Genomic DNA, 25,188 nt, shown 5'->3' on the forward strand with positions numbered 1-25,188 from the left:
TTGGCCCCTCCCTGGTGCTCCCTCCCACGGACGTCCGCGCCCGACTTGGTCGCCATCTGTGGCAGCTGTCTGAGGCCCGTCCTGTGTCGGGCGTTCCGTTCACGGTCCGCGCCCGCCCGGTGCTGCTCCTGAGGTTTTGGCCCCTCCCAGGTGCTCCCTCCCACGGACGTCCGCGCCCGACTTGGTCGCCATCTGTGGCAGCTGTCTGAGGCCCGTCCTGTGTCGGGCGTTCCGTTCGCGGTCCGCGCCCTCCTGGTGCTGCTCCTGAGGTTTTGGCCCCTCCCTGGTGCTCCCTCGGACGTCCGTGCCCGACTTGGTCGCCATCTGTGGCAGCTGTCTGAGGCCCGTCCTGTGTCGGGCGTTCCGTTCGCGGTCCGCGCCCGCCCGGTGCTGCTCATGAGGTTTTGGCCCCTCCCAGGTGCTCCCTCCCACGGACGTCCGCGCCCGACTTGGTCGCCATCTGTGGCAGCTGTCTGAGGCCCGTCCTGTGTCGGGCGTTCCGTTCGCGGTCCGCGCCTGCCAGGTGCTGCTCCTGAGGTTTTGGCCCCTCCCAGGTGCTCCCTCCCACGGACGTCCGCGCCCGACTTGGTCGCCACCTGTGGCAGCTGTCTGAGGCCCGTCCTGTGTCGGGCGTTCCGTTCGCGGTCCGCGCCCGCCCGGTGCTGCTCATGAGGTTTTGGCCCCTCCCTGGTGCTCCCTCGGACGTCCGTGCCCGACTTGGTCGCCATCTGTGGCAGCTGTCTGAGGCCCGTCCTGTGTCGGGCGTTCCGTTCGCGGTCCGCGCCCGCCCGGTGCTGCTCCTGAGGTTTTGGCCCCTCCCAGGTGCTCCCTCCCACGGACGTCCGCGCCCGACTTGGTCGCCATCTGTGGCAGCTGTCTGAGGCCCGTCCTGTGTCGGGCGTTCCGTTCGCGGTCCGCGCCCGCCCGGTGCTGCTCATGAGGTTTTGGCCCCTCCCTGGTGCTCCCTCGGACATCCGTGCCCGACTTGGTCGCCATCTGTGGCAGTTGTCTGAGGCCCGTCCTGTGTCGGGCGTTCCGTTCGCGGTCCGCGCCCGCCCGGTGCTGCTCATGAGGTTTTGGCCCCTCCCAGGTGCTCCCTCCCACGGACGTCCGCGCCCGACTTGGTCGCCATCTGTGGCAGCTGTCTGAGGCCCGTCCTGTGTCGGGCGTTCCGTTTGCGGTCCGCGCCCGCCAGGTGCTGCTCCTGAGGTTTCGGCCCATCCGTGGTGCTCCCACGGACGTTCGCGCCCGACTCGGTTGCCATCTGTGGCAGCTGTCTGAGGATCATCCTGTGTCGGGCGTTCCGTTCGCGGTCCGCGCGCGCCCGGTGCTGCTCGTGAGGTTTTGGCCACTCCCTGGTGCTCCCTCGGACGTCCGTGCCCGACTTGGTCGCCATCTGTGGCAGTTGTCTGAGGCCCGTCCTGCGTCGGGCGTTCCGTTCGCGGTCCGCGCCCTAACGGTGCTGCTCCTGCGGTTTTGGCCCCTCCCAGGTGCTCCCTCGGACGTCCGCGCCCGACTTGGTCGCCATCTGTGGCAGCTGTCTGAGGCCCGTCCTGTGTCGGGCGTTCCGTTCGCGGTCCGCGCCTGCCAGGTGCTGCTCCTGAGGTTTTGGCCCCTCCCAGGTGCTCCCTCCCACGGACGTCCGCGCCCGACTTGGTCGCCATCTGTGGCAGCTGTCTGAGGCCCGTCCTGTGTCGGGCGTTCCGTTCGCGGTCCGCGCCCGCCCGGTGCTGCTCATGAGGTTTTGGCCCCTCCCTGGTGCTCCCTCGGACGTCCGTGCCCGACTTGGTCGCCATCTGTGGCAGCTGTCTGAGGCCCGTCCTGTGTCGGGCGTTCCGTTCGCGGTCCGCGCCCGCCCGGTGCTGCTCCTGAGGTTTTGGCCCCTCCCAGGTGCTCCCTCCCACGGACGTCCGCGCCCGACTTGGTCGCCATCTGTGGCAGCTGTCTGAGGCCCGTCCTGTGTCGGGCGTTCCGTTCGCGGTCCGCGCCCGCCCGGTGCTGCTCATGAGGTTTTGGCCCCTCCCTGGTGCTCCCTCGGACGTCCGTGCCCGACTTGGTCGCCATCTGTGGCAGTTGTCTGAGGCCCGTCCTGTGTCGGGCGTTCCGTTCGCGGTCCGCGCCCGCCCGGTGCTGCTCATGAGGTTTTGGCCCCTCCCAGGTGCTCCCTCCCACGGACGTCCGCGCCCGACTTGGTCGCCATCTGTGGCAGCTGTCTGAGGCCCGTCCTGTGTCGGGCGTTCCGTTTGCGGTCCGCGCCCGCCAGGTGCTGCTCCTGAGGTTTCGGCCCATCCGTGGTGCTCCCACGGACGTTCGCGCCCGACTCGGTTGCCATCTGTGGCAGCTGTCTGAGGATCATCCTGTGTCGGGCGTTCCGTTCGCGGTCCGCGCGCGCCCGGTGCTGCTCGTGAGGTTTTGGCCACTCCCTGGTGCTCCCTCGGACGTCCGTGCCCGACTTGGTCGCCATCTGTGGCAGTTGTCTGAGGCCCGTCCTGCGTCGGGCGTTCCGTTCGCGGTCCGCGCCCTAACGGTGCTGCTCCTGCGGTTTTGGCCCCTCCCTGGTGCTCCCTCGGACGTCCGCGCCCGACTTGGTCGCCATCTGTGGCAGCTGTCTGAGGCCCGTCCTGTGTCGCGCGTTCCGTTCGCGGTCCGCGCCCGCCCGGTGCTGCTCATGAGGTTTTGGCCCCTCCCTGGTGCTCCCTCGGACGTCCGTGCCCGACTTGGTCGCCATCTGTGGCAGTTGTCTGAGGCCCGTCCTGTGTCGGGCGTTCCGTTCGCGGTCCGCGCCCTCCTGGTGCTGCTCCTGAGGTTTTGGCCCCTCCCAGGTGCTCCCTCGGACGTCCGCGCCCGACTTGGTCGCCATCTGTGGCAGCTGTCTGAGGCCCGTCCTGTGTCGGGCGTTCCGTTCGCGGTCCGCGCCCGCCAGGTGCTGCTCCTGAGGTTTCGGCCCATCCGTGGTGCTCCCACGGACGTTCGCGCCCGACTCGGTTGCCATCTGTGGCAGCTGTCTGAGGATCATCCTGTGTCGGGCGTTCCGTTCGCGGTCCGCGCGCGCCCGGTGCTGCTCGTGAGGTTTTGGCCACTCCCTGGTGCTCCCTCGGACGTCCGTGCCCGACTTGGTCGCCATCTGTGGCAGTTGTCTGAGGCCCGTCCTGCGTCGGGCGTTCCGTTCGCGGTCCGCGCCCTCCCGGTGCTGCTCCTGCGGTTTTGGCCCCTCCCAGGTGCTCCCTCGGACGTCCGCGCCCGACTTGGTCGCCATCTGTGGCAGCTGCCTGAGGCCCGTCCTGTGTCGGGCATTCCGTTCGCGGTCCGCGCCCGCCAGGTGCTGCTCCTGAGGTTTCGGCCCCTCCGTGGTGCTCCCACAGGACGTCCGCGCCCGACTTGGTCGCCATCTGTGGTAGCTGTCTGAGGCCCGTCCTGTGTCGGATATTCCGTTCATAGTCCGCGCCCGCCAGGTGCTGCTCCTGAGGTTTTGGCCCCTCCCAGGTGCTCCCTCCCACGGACGTCCGCGCCCGACTTGGTTGCCATCTGTGGCAGCTGTCTGAGGCCCGTCCTGTGTTGGGCGTTCCGTTTGTGGTCCGCGCCCGCCTGGCGCCGCTCCTGCGGTGTTACTACTTGTTGAGGAGTTTCTTGGTTCATTTCGTTGGGCCCTGATAAGCTGAAGAGCCGGACTCCACGCCCAGCTGAGCTGGTAACACTGTCTCGGTTTATTAGGTTGTCTGTGACCTTGATCTCGATGGCCTCTTTTATGACACTGTACCAAAATCTTGGCGTCTGTGTCACAATTTTGGTGTTGTTGTAGTCCATTGAGTGACCGAGCTCCAGACAGTGCGCTATGGCAGATTTGGTTGACTGTCCGAGTCTGGTGTGCCTCTGGTGTTGTTTGCACCTGATGTCCTCCGTCCTGGTTGTCTGGCCAATGTATGACTTTCCACACTGGCACGGGGTGTTGTAAATGCCCGGTTTATGTAGCCCCAGGTCGTCCTTCACACTCCCTAGCATTGCCCCAATTTTTGAGGGTGGACAGAAGATACAAGTCGTGCGCGGACGTCTGAGGGAGCACAGGGGAAGCGACAGCACCTTACAAGCAGCGCCAGGCGGGCGCGGACGGCAAACAGAGTGCCTAACGCCCTCTGGGCATAAATACTGGACAAGATCCTCCAATACAGCAGTCTCAGGTAGCACCTGAAGTAGGTAACGAGTTACGTGGCCGAAATATTGTGGCAGAGCGACACAAACATCCGCCAGTAGATCCGATTATTCCACATGTCAAAATGTAAATAGTTTTCACTCTTCGAGAGAAACATCCGCACGTCCAGCGTGCCACCATACAACAAGCGTAACAGGAAGCACCGTACTCGCAGACCCTTCGTGTGTAATGTTATTGCTTGTCCGGTACATTCAATACACAGTGCACACTATGTTGAACCACTCGACTGACCAAAACACCGCGCGACTGCTACGGTCGCAGGTTCGAATCCTCCCTCGGGCATGGATGTGTGTGATGTCCTTAGGTTAGTTAGGTTTAAGTAGTTCTAAGTTCTAGGGGACTGATGACCACAGTAGTTAAGTCCCATAGTGCTCAGAGCCATTTGAACCAAAACACCAGTTAGTGCTTCTATTGTAATCTGGAAGCCCAGTCTGCATCTCCACCCAGGAAAAGACAGCAACTGCCTCACCGGTTTGTTTGTGTCCACACGGCGGCCACACCCTACTCTGACCATTAGGTCCTGTAGACACTTCCTTGGTGTACCCACTTGGAGTAGGCTTCCTATTCTTGGCTCCCCTCCAACCCATTGCCCTCAACAGCTCGCGAGCAACGATCGAACTGCACGGAACACAATGCTTACGGAACTCACGACATACGGAACAGCTGCTTCTGGGCGACTGTCCCTTGCTGCCACCGGAACAGAGTCCAGCGAGGATCGCCGCTCGCAGTCCGAGGCCCTACTGCTGTGTTTCCCTCGGCTGTTAATCAGTCTAATGCTAAGGCTTGAGTGCTGGTCAGCCCAAGGTTGCTTACTCCCACTCGAAACGCTACTGACCTCGGCTCCTATCCTAGCGTGAGAGCAACGCTAACGTGGCTGTCTGGGTGGGGCAAGAAACAAAACATGCCGCTAATTACGGAGTCAGAGCCCATTGAAAACGAGAATGACCTGCACATTTTTTCAAACACTAGGACTTTTATACTACAGGGTGCTTCAAAGAGAGTGACCTGATTTTGGATGACAATAATTAGGAATCATGCAACGCGCCGGCAAGGAAATTGGTGTTGTTTGAATGGATGTGGCCTAGAGTTTCAGAAAATCGCGTTTAGATGTCAGTCAATGCGTCTTCTCAGTTTTCAGTCAGTCAAAAGTAAGATGGCGTCCGCTCAACAGAAGACGTTTTGTGTGCTGCCGTTTGCAAAGAGGATATCGGTCCAGGGTGCTTTTGGTCGGTGTTTTCGTGTTGATCCTCCTAAACGCAAAAACATTCGTCGTTGGTATCACCAATTTGAAGAGAGGAGGAGGAGGAGATTAGTGTTAACGTCCCGTCGACAACGAGGTCATTAGAGACGGAGCGCAAGCTCGGATGAGGGAAGGATGGGGAAGGAAATCGGTCGTGCCCTTTCAAAGGAACCATCCCGGCATTTGCCTGAAGCGATTTTAGGGAAATCACGGAAAACCTAAATCAGGATGGCTGGAGATGGGATTGAACCGTCGTCATCCCGAATGCGAGTCCAGTGTGCTAACCACAATTTGAAGAGACAGAATGCTTGTGCAAAGGTAAGAGTCTAGGTCGACCTCGATTTTCTGATGATATGGTGGAAAGAATTCAACAAACGTTTGAGCGGAGTCAATGAAAGTACTCGGTGGGCAAGCAGAGAACTGGCAATGCCTCATACGACCGTCAGGTGAGTGTTAAGGCGTCGTTTGGTCTGTAAACTGTACAAGCTCTTCGGGCTGGCGATAAAAGGAAACAGGTTGACTTAAAAGCAATGCTCTGCTAGAGCACGTGGAACACGATAGTTTTTATCACGGTTAATTTTCAGTGATGAACCAACATTTCATGTTAACGGTAAAGCAAGCCGATATAACGTGCGCATATGGAGACTCCAGAACCCTCATGACATTATTGAGTACGAAAGACGCTCACCTGAAATGAACCCTTTACCCTGAGTATAGAAAATCATTTTATTTAACTAGTTGTGCAAACAGTTGTTATGAATTTTTTAAAAATGGGAAATTTGACAGTTTTTTAAGATGGGAAACCTGACAAACTCAAATGAATGCAATTACCGATAACAATCTAACAAAACCAGCACTAAACAATAACTACTTTCAATCTGAGATTTCAAATCGTCACATTGCATAAATTTCACTTAGGTGGTTCTGTCTCAAAACAAATTCAATCTCAAAATAATTTAATATAGCACAGTGTGAACTGAGATACTGTCATAAAAGACATATAAACATTTAAATTAACAAATGTCCCAGAATAATGCGTCAAGTATCAATAAACATTTAGTTCAGAGATCTGTTGAAACCCTTAGGCACAGCAGATCACAACAGGCAATGAACAACTGTAAAAATATGATATATAACGTCTACAGGGAAACGTTATCTGTACTCTCATAAACAGGCAGCGGTTCTTTCATACAAGAGCTGGAGATTAAGAATAAATATCCAAATATGGAATTAGGTAGAAAGCAAATCTCAACCAAGAGAGCATTTACCAATATAGCACTGCTTAAATTAAAAGAGCAGGTAATAAAATTGAACCTACCCCAGCACAAACTAAATTACATCTAACCAGTACATACAGAATTTTCATAAATTACCAATGACGCTCAATCGTGACGGGCAAGTACTATGCAACCAGCCCCAATCAACAGTGGCATCAACAATTTTAGCAATATAAGGTGGCCAAGTTGGAACCAGTAAATTCTGTAAATAAAGACTCAGTTAACTCAAATCTAAAACAATATAACAGGGGCAGAGTAAAGAACTCTACGGCACAGTGGATAGCTCCAAACAACTGTTCATACGAGTGAAAAATGAAATGATCTATGGCATTGTTGGCCGGGAGGCCCCATTCGGGGGAGTTCGGCCACCATATTGCAAGTCCTTCTTAGTGGACGCCACTTCGGCGACTTGCGAGTCATGATGATGAAATGATGAAGGACACACAACACCCAGTCCCCTGCCGGGAATCGAACCCAGGGCCCCATGTGTGGTAAGCAGTAACGCTACCGCTACGCTACTGAGGCGGACGCTCATATGAGTATACTCTACACACTAAATAAGTCCCAGATGCGCTGGCGACTATGGCTCACTAGTCACATTCTGCCTGTGTATTCTGCAGACACAAATATAAGACAAAGTTCCAAGACAGGCTTCCACCAAATCCGAGCGACTATCTTCGCAGGCATGTAAGTTGGTAGAATAGAGAATCACACACCCCTTCAAAGTCATAACCAATTTCGGCAATTGCTCCCATAATCAAGAACTCATCGAGAAAGAAAACAGAAATGCCTGCATTATCATCATGGGGGACTAAAATGCAGTGGTGGGTGAAGGAAGAGATGAAGATATAGTAGGAAAATTTGGTTTAGGAATAAGAAATGAGAGAGGTGAACGACTAATTAGCTTCTGTAAAGAAAATTCATTGGCAGTGGGTAACACAATATTTGAACACAACAAAAGGAGACGTTACACATGGATATCAAATTTTAATAGGGAAAGATATCAGCTGGACTACATCCTGATACAAAAAAGGTTTAGGAACTGTTTTAAGAATGCTAAAGCTTATCCAGGAGCGGATATAAGTTCAGACCACAACCTAGTGATGGTAGAAATACAAGTGAAGTTGAAAAAAGTCTGGAGAGGTAAAGCAAAGGAAAGACTAAACATAGAAAGACTCAAAGAGGTAGGAAAGGCATCAGCTTTGGAGAACAGATTTATGGAAAAATGGCAAAGAGATAGTGTTGATGAAAGTGTTAATGACAAGTGGATAAAAATGAGGGAAGGACTCATGGACTCTGCCAAAGTAATACTAGGAATTAGAGTATTCCAAAGCACCAGGAAAGAATGGATAACAGAAAACATGTTGAAAAAGATGGAAGAGCGCAGAAAGTGAAGAAGTGTAGAAACTGAAGAAGGGAAAAAGAGGTAGAGGAAACTGAATAATGAATTAAGAAGAGAAACTGAGGAAGCAAGAGAAAAATGGATGAAACAGAAATGCGACGAAATAGAGAAAATGGAGAGAGAAGGAAAGTATGAAATGATGTATAGACTGGCTAGTGAGATAGTTTTTTAACGTAAAAGAAAGACGAATAACATGGAAATAGAAAGAGTGGATGGTACTCTAGCAGAAGAACCACACGAGGTTTTGAACAGATGGCAAGAATATATTGAATGTCTATATAAAGGGGATGAAATGCAAAGCGAAATTAAGGTTGAAGAGGAGCAATATGTGCCGGAAGATGGAAAGGAATTTACCAACTTGGAAGCAGAAGTAGGAAAGGCGCTGAAGGAGATGAAGAATAGGAAGGCATGTGGAATTGATACTTGCCAGCAGAACTGTTGAAGAGTCTGGGAAACAAGGAAAGAAAAGAAATAGCCAACCTCTGTAACGAGATATATGACAAAGGGTAATGGCCTGAGGACTTTGCTGCAACAGTTATGATACCAATAGAGAAAAAGAGAAATACTAAAAAATGTGAAGAGCACCAGACCATCAATCTAATTTCTCATGCAGCTAAAGTCTTGCTGAGAGTGTTGAATAGAAGGTTATATGGCAAGCTGGATAGAGGGATTGCAGAGGAGCAGTTCGGATTTAGAAGAGGAAAAGGAACAAGAGATGCTATTGCCTGCTAAGAACTATAGGGGAAAGATATATGGAAAAGGGTAGAGAAATCTTTGCTGTGTTTATAGATTTAGAAAAGGCTTTTGACAGAGTTCAGTGGAACAAGCTGATGGATATCTTGAAGAGGAAAGGAATAGATTGGAAAGAGAGACGACTGATACAGAATCTATATTTACACCAGTTTGCATGTTTTGCTTATTTTTTTCATAGTTCCACACAACTTCTTCCTGTTTTCTCGATTGATCTGTGTCCAGTTTTTCAAGGCCTATCCACCGTGCCAACTTATAACTAAATCTGAGGGGGGTGCAATGGGGAGGTTCCCTTGTAAGATGCAACTCTCAATCGTTTTCGAGAAAATCGAGTTTGAATATTTTAGGCCCGCTTATATAACCGAGTGAAATGGCGCAGTGGTTATCACACTGGACTCGCATTCGAGAGGACGACGGTTCAAACCCGCGTCTCGCCATCCTGATATAGGTTTTCCAAGATTTCCCTAAATCGCTTCAGGCAAATACTGGGATGGTTCCTTTGAAAGGGCACGGTCGGCTTACTTCCCTAGACCGATGGGACCTGTGACCCTGCTATTTGATCCCCTCCCTCAAAGCAACCAGCCGGCTTATATACTTTGTATGGTCATTAGCGTTTAAGGCGTCCCTAGCTGAGCGAGTAAGCAGTTACTTTCTTAAGCGCGAGGTCTCTTCGTCGAATCTGCTACCGATACGATTCTTTTCCCATTTCCGTTTCATCCTGACAATTTGCAGTATTAAAGTATGCCATCCCTAATGAACATCCGTGCAGCATCCTTGTAACGTTTAGTTTTACACGCACGTGAAGAACCTTACAGAACGACTACAAAATTGCGCATACATGATCGAAAAGAATAGAGAGACAGCTTCCAGAGATGACTGCATAAAAATTTAACCAATCGTATACCATCAGTCGTCCGTACCAACATTCGTGATATGCTTCGATATGCGTGGTGCACCGCTAAACCGTTTATGAATATAGACCAAGTTTGTTTTGCAACAGACTCATGAGAATATCAGGCACATGGCAAAATTCGGCGTTCATCACACGTGCTATATATCCCAACAATTTTTGTTTCCCATATTTCTCATTTGTGCACTGCTCCACAGGATACATATCATACTTACCACAAATGCAGATTCAATAACATAAATGTAATGACTGTATTAATTTGATCGAATATTCTCGTATGTCTTTGTTTTATTTCCTGCCTTCTTTTGAAAACAGCTTTTCTCCTTTTTCGGGATAAAAATTATGTAAATAATAATGAAATATTGATAATTTGCACAGTGGTAATAAATCCGATGCTAGAATTACGTGGGAATGAAAAAAAGTACCAGTAGCGAGATGCGTTCCAGATACGTTGCGCTTACAAAACAAGCTTACTGTTTGTGCTGCAGACTGTTGGAATATCTGTGAACATACCAAGTATATAAGCATGTCTAAAATTGTCAAACTCAGTGATCTCGAAAACAGTTGAGAGCGGTGTGTTCCTGTTTACGTACGTTGCAGTCATAGTCGTGTCCTACACAGCTGTCTATATGAAATAAATCTGTGAGGGGAAGATCGTATGGCCGCCTTGTTAGCTACACGAGCAAAGGGATTACAAGACGCCTTTGAGTTCATATCACAGCCATGCACGGACTAATCTTATTATTGCATTATCAAAGTTAGTAGTTAACAAATTATTGTATAGAGAATATTTCAATGGATGGAATGTACAAGGAGGTGACAAAAGTCATGGGATACCTCCTCATATCGTGACGGATCTTCTTTCGTCCGCCGCAGCGCAGCAACTGAACGTGGCATGGATTCAACACGTCGTTGGAACTCTCCTGCAGAAATTTCAGCCTTGCTACCTCTACAGTCGTCCATAATTGCGAAAGTGTTGCCGGTGCAGGATTTTGTGAACAAACTGACCTCTTGATAATGGACCATAAATGTTCGATGTGATTCATGTCGGGCGATCTGAGTGACCAAAATATTTACTCGAATTGTCCCGAATGCTATTCAAATCAGTCGCGAACAACTGTCACACGATGGCATGAAGCATTGTCATCCTAAAAAATTGCATCGTTGTTGACCATTGCCCGTAAACAAGTCCACACCATTATAGAACCACGACCAGGTTGCATAGAGCGTTGTTGAGATGGCTTCGTGGGATCTCCGCGACACTCTAACACTTCAACCAGTTCTTGCCAACTGAAATCGGAGTTCATCCTATCAGACCACGGTTTTCCAGTCATCTATAGTACAACCGATATGGTCGTGAGGCCAGGAAAGGCACTACAGGGCATATCATGCTGAACTGGTCGGAGTGGTTCTAGGCGTTACAGTCTGGAACCGCGCGACCGCTACGGTCGCAAGGTTCGAATCCTGCCTCGGGCATGGATGTGTGTGATGTCCTTAGGTTAGTTAGGTTTAAGTAGTTCTAAGTTCTGGGGAACTGATGGCCTCAGAAGTTACGTCCCATAATGATCAGAGCCATTTGAACCATATCATGCTGTTAGCAAAGGCACTCGCGTCGGTCGTCTGCTGTCACAGCCGATGAGCTCCAAATTTCGTCGCGCAGTCCTAACGGATACGTTCGTCGTACGTCCCACATTGATTTCTTTCGTTATTTTACGCAGTGTTGCTTGTCTGTTAGTACTGACAACTCTACGCAATCGCCGCTGCTCTCGGACATTAAGTGAAGGCTTTCAGCCATTGCGGCGTCCGCGGTGAGAGATAATGCCTGAAATTTGGTTTTGTCGTCACATCCTTGACACTGAAGATCTCAGAATATTCAATTCGCTAGAGGTTTCCGAAATGGAATGTCCCATGCGTCTATCTCTAACCAACAATCCGCGTTCAAAATCTGTCAGTTCCTTTTGTGGGGCCATATTCCCATCCGAAACCTTTTCACTTGAATCATCTCACTTGAAATAAAAGCTGGGTCAATGCTCAGTCCTTTTATATCTTGTGTACGTGATTCTGCCGCCATCCGTATATGTGCATTTCGCTATTCAATGAGTTGTCACCCCAGTGTATGTCAATAGAATTATTGTTTTCCATGATTCTACGATCAGCACCATACTGATTCGTGCATTTCTCCACGGGTTATGTATTATACTTGTCAGAAATTCAGATACAAGAATGAAAATGAAGTGATTGTAATACGCCCACTAAACCTGCTGCGCAGAACAGGTAATAGGATTGTGGAAAGGGCCAAGGGTTGAGGTCAGTTTCTGCTTCTAATTGTCATTTACTGTAATTTAATAACCCTTACAATCAAAACGGCACGTAACCGAATCCTTACCGAACGCAACCCTTTCACGACTGAAGGCCTCCAACAAGAAATGTTAACAAGATAAAAATCCAATCAAGATAGCAATAAAATAATTTAAAGAAGCAACATATGCAAGGTGCAATACCAATGGCTGAGGACCACAATTAATCTTCAAAATTTTAAAATATATTACCATAATCTTTAAAGGCAGAGGCCACAGTGTTTAAGCTTGAAAGATAAATTCAAAAATTAATTTTGCAAAATTTTTATAAAGCAAACAAATAACCATAAGCCTAAAATTTAAAATAGCTGACAACAGATAATTAAACACCGGTGGCACTCAGAAGCCTCCAGGGGGTCGGTCTGCCCTCGCTCACTTAGGTGAGACAGGTGGTGAGCCCAACTACACTTGATCCGTCGGAACCCAACCAGGGAACAGCCACAAACTGACCGACACAACAACCTGCTTCCTGTCAATCAGTACATGAGAACTCAAACCGGCAATTTTACAAACGTGATAATCCACAATGGAGTATGCATTAGCTATCAAAATTAAACACCATGTTGGACAGCGACAACAGGCGAGGAAAGGACACTGCCTGAAATTACGTTAGTGGCCAGGGAAGGTAACCGGAACACTAACGGCCACAAGACAGAAAATTCCACTGCTGCACTCAAATCGTAGTAGACCAAAACAGTTAATTGCACCGCATGGCGGCTAAAACTCAGGAGTAGAACCACTCGGTGTTGCTCACCAGAAAACCTCCCCAACAGCAAACCGCCGAAGTGAACCACCACAACATGAACAGACGTGGCATGCGTAGTTGAAACCACTACTCAACTCTGACGTCCTGAGTCAGCGAACCACGAAACTCGTAGCGATCGGACAGCTCCGTACACGCTCCGTCATTGCGCAGGGGCTGCCAGCGGCCCCAGCCGACTGCATCGCGCGCAGATAACTTCCCTGGTCCGCAACAACCGAACGACTCCCTCCAGACCCCCTTGCCGGAAACTAGATGCACCAAACCAAAGATGGTACACGGCGCAAATATCGATACACAACACTGCTGCCACACGTAGAAGGAAGAAGAACCACGACGTAACCGCGACAAGGCCGGGAAACCAAACACAGATAGACAGCAAAGTTCACGAAACGGCATAGTTGGGAGAGAGCACGGCTCAGATTGCTCTGGTTTCATTTTAAGTCCTCATATAACCTTTCTTTATTTCCTGTCTCCTTAAGAAAAACAATTTTGTCTACTCTTTTCAGGAGTAATCAAACGTTTTTTAGAATTAGGTGGGAATGAAAAAAAAGTACCAGTAGCGACATACGATCCAGATACCCCGCGCTTACAGAGCTATGCACTTACTCGTTCCGCTGCTGACTATCTGCGACCTTGCAAAGTGTATAAGCATGTCAAAATTCTCAAACTCAGTGACCTTGGAAACGGTTGAGGGTTGCGTCCTCCTGTTTACATATATTGAAATCCTAGTCGTGTCCTACACACCGTCTCAACATGAACCAAATTGATGAGAGGAAGACCGTTGGTTCCCTTGTTAACCACATAGGTAAAGAAATTATACCACGCTTTTGAGTTCATATCTTATCTTATTACTGCATTATATAAATTAAGTGTTAATAAATTATTATATAGAGGATGTACTGACTTGGCAGAAAATCCTAAGAAATTTTGGTCTTATGTCAAAGCAGTAGATGGATCAAAACAAAATGTCTAGACACTCTGTGACCAAAATGGTAGTGAAAGAGAGGATGACAGACTAATGGCCGAAATACTAAATGTCTTTTTCCAAAGCTGTTTCACAGAGGAAGACTGCACTGTAGTTCCCTCTCTAGATTGTCGCACTGATGACAAAATGGTAGATATCGAAATAGACGACAGAGGAATAGAGAAACAATTAAAATCGCTCAAAAGAGGATAGGCCGCTGGACCTGATGGGATACCAGTTCGATTTTACGCAGAGTACGCGAAGGAACTTGCCACCCTTCTTGCAGCGGTGTACCGTAGGTCTCCAGAAGAGCGTAGTGTTCCAAAAGATTGGAAAAGGGCACAGGTCGTCCCCGTTTTCAAGAAGGGACGTCGAACAGCTGTGCAGTACTATAGACCTATATCTCTAACGTCGCTCAGTTGTAGAATTTTGGAATACGTATCATGTTCGAGTATAATGACTTTTCTGGAGACTAGAAATCTACTCTGTAGGAATCAGCATGGGTTTCGAAAAAGACGATCGTCTGAAACCCAACTAGCACTATTCGTCCACGAGACTCAGAGGACCATAGATACGGGTTCCCAGGTAGATGCCGTGTTTCTTGACTTCCGCAAGGCGTTCGATACAGTTCCCCCCAGTTGTTTAATGAACAAAATAAGAGCATATGGACTATCAGACCAATTGTGTGATTGGATTGAAGAGTTCCTAGACAACAGAACACAGCATGTCATTCTCAATGGAGGGAAGTCTTCCGAAGTAAGAGTGATTTCAGGTGTGCCGCAGGGGAGCGTAGTAGGACCGTTGATATTCACAATATACATAAATGACCTTGTGGATGACATCGGAAGTTCACTGAGGCTTTTTGCGGATGATGCTGTGGTGTATCGAGAGGTTGTAACAATGGAAAATTGTACTGAAATGCAGGAGGATCTGCAGCGAATTGACGCATGGTGCAGGGAATGGCAATTGAATCTCAATGTAGACAAGTGTAATGTGCTGCGAATACATAGAAAGAAAGATTCTTTATCATTTGGCTACAATGTAGCAGGTCACCAACTGGAAGCAGTTAATTCTGTGAATTGTCTGGAAGTAGGAATGATTTAAAATGGAGTGATGATATAAAGTTGATGGTCGGTAAAGCAGATGCCAGACTGAGATTTATTGGAAGAATCCTAAGGAAATGCAATCTGATAACAGAGGAAGTAGGTTACAGTACACTTGTTCGCCCACTGCTTGAATACTGCTCACCAATGTGGGATGCGTACCAGATAGGGTTGACAGAAGAGATAGAGAAGATGCAACGGAGAGCAGCGCGCTTCGTTACAGGATCATTTAGTAATCGCGAAAGTGTTACGGAGATGAAACGTCCTGGCAGATTAAAACTGTGTGCCGCACCGAGACTCGATCTCGGGACCTTTGCCTTTCACGGGCAAGTGCTCTACTAACTGAGCTACCCAAGCACGACGCACGCCCCCTCCTCACAGCTTTACTTCTGCCAGTATCTCGTCTCCTACCTTCCAAACTTTACAGAAGCCCTCCTGCGAACCCTGCAGACCTAGCACTCCCGAAAGAAAGGATATTGCGGAGACATGGCTTAGCCACAGCCTGGGGGATGTTTCCAGAATGACATTTTCACTCTGGAGCGGAGTGTGCGCTGATATGAAACTTCCTGGCACATTAAGACTGTGTGGAGGACCGAAGGTAGGAGACGAATCACTGGCAGAAGTAAAGCTGTGAGGACCGGGCGTGAGTCGTGCTTGGGTAGCTCAGGTGGTAGAGCACTTGTCCGTGAAAGGTAAAGGTCACGGGTTCGAGTCTCGGTGCGGCACACAGTTTTAATCTGCCAGGAAGTTTCATATCAGCGCACACTCCGCTGCAGAGTGAAAATCTCATTCTCGTTACGGAGATGATAGATAAACTTCAGTGGAAGACTCTGCAGGAGAGACGCTCAGTAGCTCGGTACGGGCTTTTGTTGAAGTTTCGAGAACGTACCTTAACCGAGGAGTGAAGCAGTACATTGGTCCCTCGTACATATATCCCGCGAAGAGAGCATGAGGATAAAATCAGAGAGATTAGAGTGCACACAGAGGCATACCGACAATCTTTCTTTCCACGAGCAATACGAGATTGGAATACAAGGGAGAACCGATAGAGGCACTGAAGGTACCCTCCGCCACACACCGTCAGGTGGCTTGCGGAGTATGGATGTAGATGTATCAATGTCTGAAATTATTTTACGACCATCTTTAGAATAGAAAAAGGGCAAGTTTTCTGCATACAGTAAGTAAATGGCAAAAAGTACGTACGATTCTCCGTCAGAGTCCACAGCAGTGGGGCGACTCTCTCCGGCTGGCCGTGCTCACACGTGACGTCACTACTGGTTGCAGGTGGTGGCGGGAGTCTGGCACGCCGGTGTCGTCGACGGGCCGCGTGTGGGCGTCGCAGGACGCGCTGCACATCCGCGGCTCCAGGCCCGAGGACGCGGGCAGGTGGGAGTGCCGCGTGCACAACGCCTTCGGCGAGCAGCGCGTCCACACCTCGCTCTCCGTCACGGCGCCCTTGGCGGCGCACGTCACGCCTCACCTGCTGGTACGTCACGTCGCGTCACCGCCACTCACCCTCACATCTCTTGTCACTAAATTCGCTACCACTGTCCCTAAAAGTTAAACACTTTTGGCTAATAGAACTTAACAGTTTTCGTAGTAATGTCCGCTATCGACAGGGGATCTGAAGTTGACTCCGTATTTCTGGATTTCCGGGAGGCTTTTGACACCGTTCCTCGCAAGCGACTTCTAATCAAGCTGCGGGCCTATGGGGTATCGTCTCAGTTGTGCGACTGGATTCGTGATTTCCTGTCAGGAAGGTCGCAGTTCGTAGTAATAGACGGCAAATCATCGACTAAAACTGAAGTGATACCAGGTGTTCCCCAGGGAAGCGTCCTGGGACCTCTGCTGTTCCTGATCTATATAAACGCCCTGGGTGACAATCTAATCTGAGCAGTTCCCTTAGGTTGTTCGCAGATGATGCTGTAATTTACCGTCTAGTAAGGTCATCCGAAGACCAGTATCAGTTGCAAAGCGATTTAGAAAAGATTGCTGTATGGTATGGCAGGTGGCAGTTGACGCTAAATAACGAAAAGTGTGAGGTGATCCACATGAGTTCCAAAAGAATACCGTTGGAACTCGATTACTCGATAAATAGTACAATTCTCAAGGCTGTCAATTCAACTAAGTACCTGGGTGTTAAAATTACGAACAACTTCAGTTGGAAACCCCACATAGATAATATTGTGGGGAAAGCGACCCAAAGGTTGCGGTTCATTGGCAGGACACTTAGAAGATGCAACAAGTCCACTAAAGAGACAGCTTACACTACACTCGTTCGTCCTCTGTTAGAATATTGATGCGCGGTGTGGGATCCTTACCAGGTGGGATTCACGTAGGGCATCGAAAGGGTCCAAAAAAGGGCAGCTCGTTTTGTATTATCACGTAATAGGGGAGAGAGTGTGGCAGATATGATACGAGAGTTGGGATGGAAGTCAGTAAAGCAAAGACGTTTTTCGTCGCGGAGTGATCTATTTACGAAATTTCAGTCGCCAACTTTCTCTTCCGAATGCGAAAATATTTTGTTGAGCCCAACCTACATAGGTAGGAATGATCGTCAAAATAAAATAAGAGAAATCAGAGCTCGAACAGAAAGGTTTAGGTGTTCGTTTTTCCCGCGCGCTGTTCGGGAGTGGAATGGTAGAGAGATAGTATGATTGTGGTTCGATGAACTCTCCGCCAAGCACTTAAATGTGAATTGCAGAGTAATCATGTAGATGTAGATGTAGACGTATGAAGTCGTACAAAGTTACCAATAAAGATGACTGGGTATGACGTTCACCGAGAAGGAAAACCTCCTCCATAAAAATCGACATGGATTCATCAAATAGACATCCTGCGAAGCTCAGCTCACTCTGTTCCTCCATGTGAAATTCACGGTACCGTAGACAATGGCGCTCAGGTTGATGCCGTGTTGCTCTACTTCAGAAAGGCATTTAACACCGTTCCGCACTGGCGTTTAGCGAGTATAGGAGCAGATTTGTGACTGGATTCAAGACTTCCTTGCAGGCAGAACTCAACATGTCACTCTTACCGGACCATAATAAACAGATGTAAAGCTAATTTCTGGTGTAACCCAAGAAAGTGTGATAGGACCGTTACTGTTTACAATATACACTGAAGAACCAAAGAAACTGGTACACTTCCACAATATCGTGTAGGGCCACCCGGACCACGCAGAAGTGCCGCAACACGACGTGGCACAGACTCAACTAATGCCTGAAGTAGTGCTGGAGGGAACTGACACCATGAATCCTGCAGGGCTGTCGATAAATCCGTAACAGTATGACGGGGGTGGAGATCTCTTCTTAACAGCACTTTGCAAGGCATCCCACATTTGCTCAATAATGTTCATGTCTGCGGAGTTTGGTGGCCAGCGGAAGTGTTTAAATTCAGAAGAGTGTTCCTGGAGCCACTCTGTAACAATTCTGGACGTGAGAAGCGTCGCATTATCCTGCTGGAATTGCCCAAGTCCTTCGGATGGCAAAATGTGTATGAATGGAAGCAGGTGATCAGACAAGATGCTTACGTACGTGTCACATGTCGGAGTAGTATCTAGACGTATCAGGGGTCCCATATCACACAAACTTCACACGCCCCACATCATTACAGAGCCTAACATGCAGCGTCCATACCCCTACACATCAATCCGCTCGATACAATTTGAAACGAGACTCGTCCGACCAGGAAACATTTCTCCATTCATCAACAGTCCAATGTCGGCGTTGACGGGCCAGGCGAGGTATAAACCTTTCTGACGTCCAGTCATCAAGGGTGCACGAGTGGGCCTTCGGCTCCGAAAGCCCATATCGATGATGTTACGTTGAATGTTTCGCACGCTGACACTTGTTGATGGCCCAACAATGAAAGCTGCAGTAATTTACGGGAGGATTCCACTTCTCTCAGGTTGAATGAGTCTGTTCAGTCGTCGTTGATCCCGTTCTTGCAGCATCTTTTTCCGGCCGCAGCGATGTCGGAGATTTGATGTTTTACCGGATTCGTCATATTGATGGTGCACTCGTGAAATGGCTGTGCGGATAAATTCCCACTTCACCGCTATTTCGGAGATGCTGTGTCCCATCGCTCAGGCGCCCACTATAACACCACCTTCAAACTCACTTAAATCTCGATAACCTGCCACTGTACCAGCAGTAACCGATCTAACAACTGCGCCAGACACTTGTGGTCTTAAATAGGCACTGCCGCCAGCAGCGCCGTATTCTGCCTGTTTACATATCTCTGTATTTGAATATGCATGCCTGTACCAGTTTCTTTGGCCCTTCAGTGTATATAAATAATCCAGTAGAAAGCGTCGGATGTTCCCTAAGGCTCTGTGCAGATGATGCGGTTGTGTATAACAAAGGAGCAACGCGAGAAGATAGTAACGATTTGCAGAATGACCTGCAGAGAACTGATGAATGGTGCAGACTCTGGCAATTGACCCTGAACGAGATGACAAACCGCTGGGAACAGTATCTGGCGTAAAATATCTAGGAGTCGGCCTTAAGTGGAATGACCATATAAGACAAATAGTGGGAAAAGTGTATTCAGATTTAGGTTACGACATGTTCGATATGCCTGCCATCATCGATGATGATCTGGGACAGACGAACAGCGAAATTCTGCATGACCCGCTGAAGTGTCGGAACACGATGCTGTCTATGACCTCCTGAAAGGCTGTTTTCAGATGAGCAATGGTTGTGGGGTTATTGCTATACACCTTATCTGTAATTAAGTCCCACAAAAAGGAGACGCATGTGTTCAGATCCCGAGAACATGGCGGCCAATCGCTGCCCATGCCAGTGGCCTCTGGGTACCCCGAGCCAGAATGCAGTCCCCAAAGTGCTCCTCCAGGACATCAAACACTCTTCTGCTTCGATGGGGTTGAGCTTCGTCTAGCATGAACCACATCTTGTCGAAATCAGCGTCACTTCACATAATGGGAACGAAATCATCTACCAAGACCTTCACGTACCGTTCGGTAGTCGCCATGGCATCAAGGAATATCTCACCGATTATTCCGTGACTGGACACTGCACATCACGTAGTCACCCTTTGAGGGTAAGGAGACTTCTCAATCGCAAAATGCGGATTCTCAGTCCCCCAAATGCGCTCAGGCACGCTGTACGGTAACATCTTTCATGAGAAAATGGCCGACAACAAGCTCATCATGCCCCAGGGCCAACCGAGCAGTTTGAACGTCCTAAAGCAAACCGTTCAGAAGTTACGAGGGTTTTATTTCATATAGTTCAATAATTGTCACACTGTCTAATTTAGTCGTACAAAATGCTACATTGGAGCCGCCAAGTATGTTATAAAAGTAGTAGCGCGTCGTCATGAAGCTTAATGTTAGCAAAGTATTCTGCAGTGACTTAGTAACCGTTGTTGTAATGAAGAATGGTCAGATTGTCGACTAACTGTCCAAAGGATGCAGCATCTCTATAGTAGGAACCATACCGGCATTTGCCTGAAGTAATTTTAGGGAAGCACGGAAAACCAACATCAGAATGGTCATATGATCCACCCACTTTAAGACAAGACCAGTCTGTTTAAAACAGTGCTACCACATTCCATCCATCCCTACCGCATAACACTGTTTTACAAAAAAGTTATTTAATCTTATAAAAGCTAGTGCTACGATGTTCACTTATTTTCTCACTCCTAGTTTTGTAAAGCCAAGCTCTGTCTCACATTTGTGATAACGCTTTTATTAATTGCTTACATGAATAGTGCTTCCGTTGTTACTTGTTTTCATTTCGTTGTCAGTGAATGAATCCCATATTTTCCCTTGTTCAATGATTTAAGTTATTAATGTTTCATAGTTATATGTGTTACTGCTGGTACTATACAAATTAATATCTTCAGAGTTAAACAAATGCTTTCCATCAAATACTATATAAAAATAGCTTGCTGTCCAAGCGTATACGACATGCAGTGAAATATCACGACTCCAATTACTATAGGCAAAAAACCATATTAACTGTTGTTCAGACGATGTGCTGTCGTGATACCGTTTACAATGAAAACAATTTTTTTAGATGTGTTCATGTTAATCCACTCAGCGTTCGAAGTCTACATTTCAGTGAAAAGTTTCCGTTCGGGAGTGTTAAAATCGCTCGTACAACTACTTATCCTGACTGTTTATTACAAAGTTATACATATAACCAGCCATCCCACTGCGCCTTGCACCTTTGGTACGGGGAACGTTATTCACGAATTAGTTTACTGTGTGTCCTTGTATATCAATGTAGTTTAACGTTGTGTGCTGTGTATGTTAATACTGTGTAGGAGTGTACATGGCATTACGCAGTGTAACTCCAATTAATGTGTCCTAATTATGGCATCCCCCAACCATCTCGTCATTAGATCGATGACTACCAGTCAGGTTCCTTTCAGAGTATGCTGATACAATGGTTCCATACTGGGCAATCATATACAATCACTCGCTCGTAGAAAGACCAGTACCCAAACACTGGAAAGTTGGGCAGGTCACACCAATAACCAAAAGAGAAAATAGAAGTAATCCACTGAATTAAAGACCCACATCGATAACGCCAATTTCCAACAGGATTTTGGAATATATAGTGTGCTCGAACATTATGAACTACATCTAAGTAAACGATTTATTTGCAAACAACCAACACAGATTCAGAAAAATCGTTCTCGTGAAACTCAACTGGCTCTTTATTCTCACGGAAGTAATGAGTGATACGGACAGGAAATGTCAAATTGACACCACATTTTTAGGTTTCTAGGAGGTTTTGACATCGTTCCTCACAAGGGCTTTAATTAAATTGCGTACCTATGGAGTATCGTCATCAGTTGTGCGACTGGATCGTCATTTCCTGTCAGAAAATCGCAATTCGCAGTAACTGACAAAGTCTTCGAGTACAGCAGAATTGGCGTTTCTCAAGGAAGCGTCTTAGGTCCTCTGCTGTTGCTGATCTACATAAATAATGAGACAATCTGAGTAGCAGTCTTAGATTGTTTGCAGGCGATGCTGTCATTTACCATTTTATGAAGTCGTCAGATGATCAGACCCAATTGCAAAAAGATTTAGACAAGATATCTATAGATGCGGAAAGTGACAAATGACTCTAAATAATGAAAAGTGTAAAGTCATCCAGATGAGAGTTAAAAGGAATCCGCTAAATATTGGTTACACGATAAATCTCACAAATCTAAAGGCTGTAAATTCAACGAAATAATTAGGTTTTATAATTGTGAATATTTTAATTTGGAACGATCACATAGATAATGTTGTGGGGGAAACGAAACCAAAGGCAGCGCTTTATTGTCAAAACACTAAAATGCTTGCTGTGGGGTGTGGGATTCACATCAGACAGATCTGACGGAGGACATCGGAAAAGTTAAATGAAGGGCATCTCGCTTTGTATTATCGCGAAATAGGTGACAAGAGTGCCACTGATATGATACACGAATGGGGGGGGGGGAGGGGGGGAGGCTTCAAAAGAAAGGCGCTTTCCGCTCCAGGACCTTCCCATGAAATTTCAATCACCAACTTTTTCCTCAGATTGTGCAAATATTTTGTTGGCGCCTATTCTCATAGGGAGAAATGATCATCATAATGAAATAAGAGAAATCACGGCTCTTACGGAATAATTTATGTGTTCACTTTTCCCGCACTCTGTTCTAGAATAGAACGGTAGACAAATACTTTAAGGCGATTCGATGAACCCTCTGCCAGACATTTAATTGTAAACTGTAGAGTAATCACGTGGATGTAGATACATACTGCAGAACTAGTTTCCCAACAGCTACTACACTACTGGCCATTAAAATTGCTACACCACGAAGATGACGTGCTACAGACGCCATGCTGTGGTATGGAGAATATTAGCTTTTCAAAGCATTCACACGAGGTTGGCGCCGGTGGCAACATCTACAACTAGCTGACACGAGGAAAGATTGCAACCGATTTCTCATACACAAACAGCAGTTGATCGGCTTTGTCTGGTGAAACGTTGTTGTGATGCATCGTGTAAGGAGAAGAAATGCGTACCATCACGTTTCCGACTTTGATAAACGTAGGATTGTAGCCTATCGCGTTTCTGGTTTATCTTATCGCGACATTGCTGCTCGCGTTGGTCGAAATCCAATGACTGTAAGCAGCATATGGAATCGGTGGGTTCAGGAGAGTAACACGGAACGCCGTGCTGGATCCCAACGGCCTCGTATCACTAGCAGTCGAGATGACAGGCATCTTATCCGCATGACTGTAACGGATCGTGCAGCCACGTCTCGATCCCTGAGTCAACAGATGGGGACGTTTGCAAGGCAACAACCATCTGCACGAACAGTTCGGCGACGTTTGCGGCAGCATGGACTATCAGCTCGGAGACCATGGCTGCGGTTACCCTTGACGCTGCATCACAGACAGGAGGGCCTGCGATGGTGTACTCAATGACGAACCTGGGTGCACGAATGGCAAAACGTCATTTTTTCGGATGAATCCAGGTTCTGTTTACAACATCATGATGGTCGCATCCGTGTTTGGCAACATCGCGGTGAATGCACGTTGGAGGTGTGTATTCGTCATCGCCATACTGGCGTAACACCCGGCGTGATGGCATGGGGTGCCATTGGTTACACGTCTCGCTCACCTCTTGTTTGCATTGACAGCACTTTGAACAGTGGACGCTACATTTCAGATGTGTTACGACCCGTGGCTCTACACTTCATTCAATCCCTGCGAAACCGTACATTTCAACAGGATAATGCACGACCGCATGTTGCAGGTCCTGTACGGGCCTTTCTGGATACAGAAAATGTTCGACTGCTGCCCTGGCCAGCACATTCTCCAGATCTCTCAACAACTGAAAACGTCTGGTCAATGGTGACCGAGCAAATGGCTCGTCACAACACGCCAGTCACTACTCTTGATGAACAGTGGTATCGTGCTGAAGCTGCATGGGCAGCTGTACCTGTACACGCCATCCAAGCTCTGTTTGACTCAATGCCCAGGCGTATCAAGGCCGTTATTACGGCCAGAGTTGGTTGTTCTGGGTACAGATTTCTCAGGATCTATGCACCCTAATTGCGTGAAAATGTAATCACATGTCAGTTCTAGTATAATATATTTGTCCAATAAATACCCGTTCACCATCTGCATTTCTTCTTGGTGTACGAATTTTAATGGCCAGTAGTGTATATGTGACAGCTGTCCCATGCCTCACAGCCAGTTAAAGTTTGTTCCTAATTAGGAACGGACAAGTAACAGAAAAGAAACGGCATCGCTACAAGATACACGCTATATACCGTGAGTTTGATGCTTAGCTTGACGATTTATTTTCATAAATAGTACTATTAAACTTACTGGTAGTATATTTTGTCTAACCAATTATTTTAAGCAAGAAAATATCAGAACGTTTCAGAAACATCGACATGTGTGCTATGACTGCCTGCTGAGAACAAATTTTCTGTCTTGAGAGAGAAACTTAAATGCGTGATTGTATTGTGCCTTAAATATGGCTCGTCAGATTTTGCCTAGAGATTAAACACATACCACTGCAAAACAGTTCCTTTTAAGATGATATCAATTTTATAACGTCCTTGCAAACCTGCTGGCTGAGTTCTAGTTAAATTTTCGTAGCCGGAGATGGTGTAGACCAATGGAACAGACGACACAATAATCTTGTTTGAATTGATCTTATACATTTAATAGCAACAGTTTATCAAGTTATAATCCTACCTCTACTATTGAAATTTAGTATACTTTTACCTAAATAATAGAAAAACTTGTCCCTATATTGTCACGTATGCTACACCCCAACAGAACAAATAGTTGTGTTACGGGAAAAGCCACGTACAACCCTCGTACTAAAATTTGGTTTAGTTTCCAAATAAAGTACTCTATCGGAGGATATTCCTGTTAATAGGAGAAGCTAATCAATAGTGTTACCCTTTTTGCAAGATTTGACCGTGTGTTGTGTCTAATGCGTAAGTAAATCAGACTATTCAATTCTTTTCCTATGATTTTATCCACCGGTTAAATAGAAACGTCTTATGAATAATATTACACTGAAGATAGGACAACGCAGTTGCAAGTTAATTTTGTGGTTTAAAACATGTACTAATGGTCGCCAGCTAATCCAGGCAATGAAACAGTGAAGTATCGGAAAAGCTGAAGTATGTGTTTTTGCAAACTTTCTTCTTACTGTTTAATCTGGTTCTTCAAATTAATATTACTCCACG

General features: G+C 47.7%; 1 protein-coding gene across 1 annotated transcript in view; it reads left to right on the top strand.

Moving 5' to 3' along the window:
• The window catches only part of LOC124598517 (Down syndrome cell adhesion molecule-like protein Dscam2), a 439,700-nt gene that overhangs the window by 117,245 nt on the left and 297,267 nt on the right, over window positions 1-25,188 (top strand). Inside the window, exon 4 of the mRNA XM_047136006.1 lies at window positions 16,258-16,459. Coding sequence (XP_046991962.1) covers window positions 16,258-16,459 — 202 coding nt within the window. The remainder of the gene's footprint in view (window positions 1-16,257; window positions 16,460-25,188) is intronic.

Source organism: Schistocerca americana, chromosome 1 (genome assembly GCF_021461395.2).
Source record: "Schistocerca americana isolate TAMUIC-IGC-003095 chromosome 1, iqSchAmer2.1, whole genome shotgun sequence".
Classification (NCBI taxonomy): domain Eukaryota; kingdom Metazoa; phylum Arthropoda; class Insecta; order Orthoptera; family Acrididae; genus Schistocerca; species Schistocerca americana.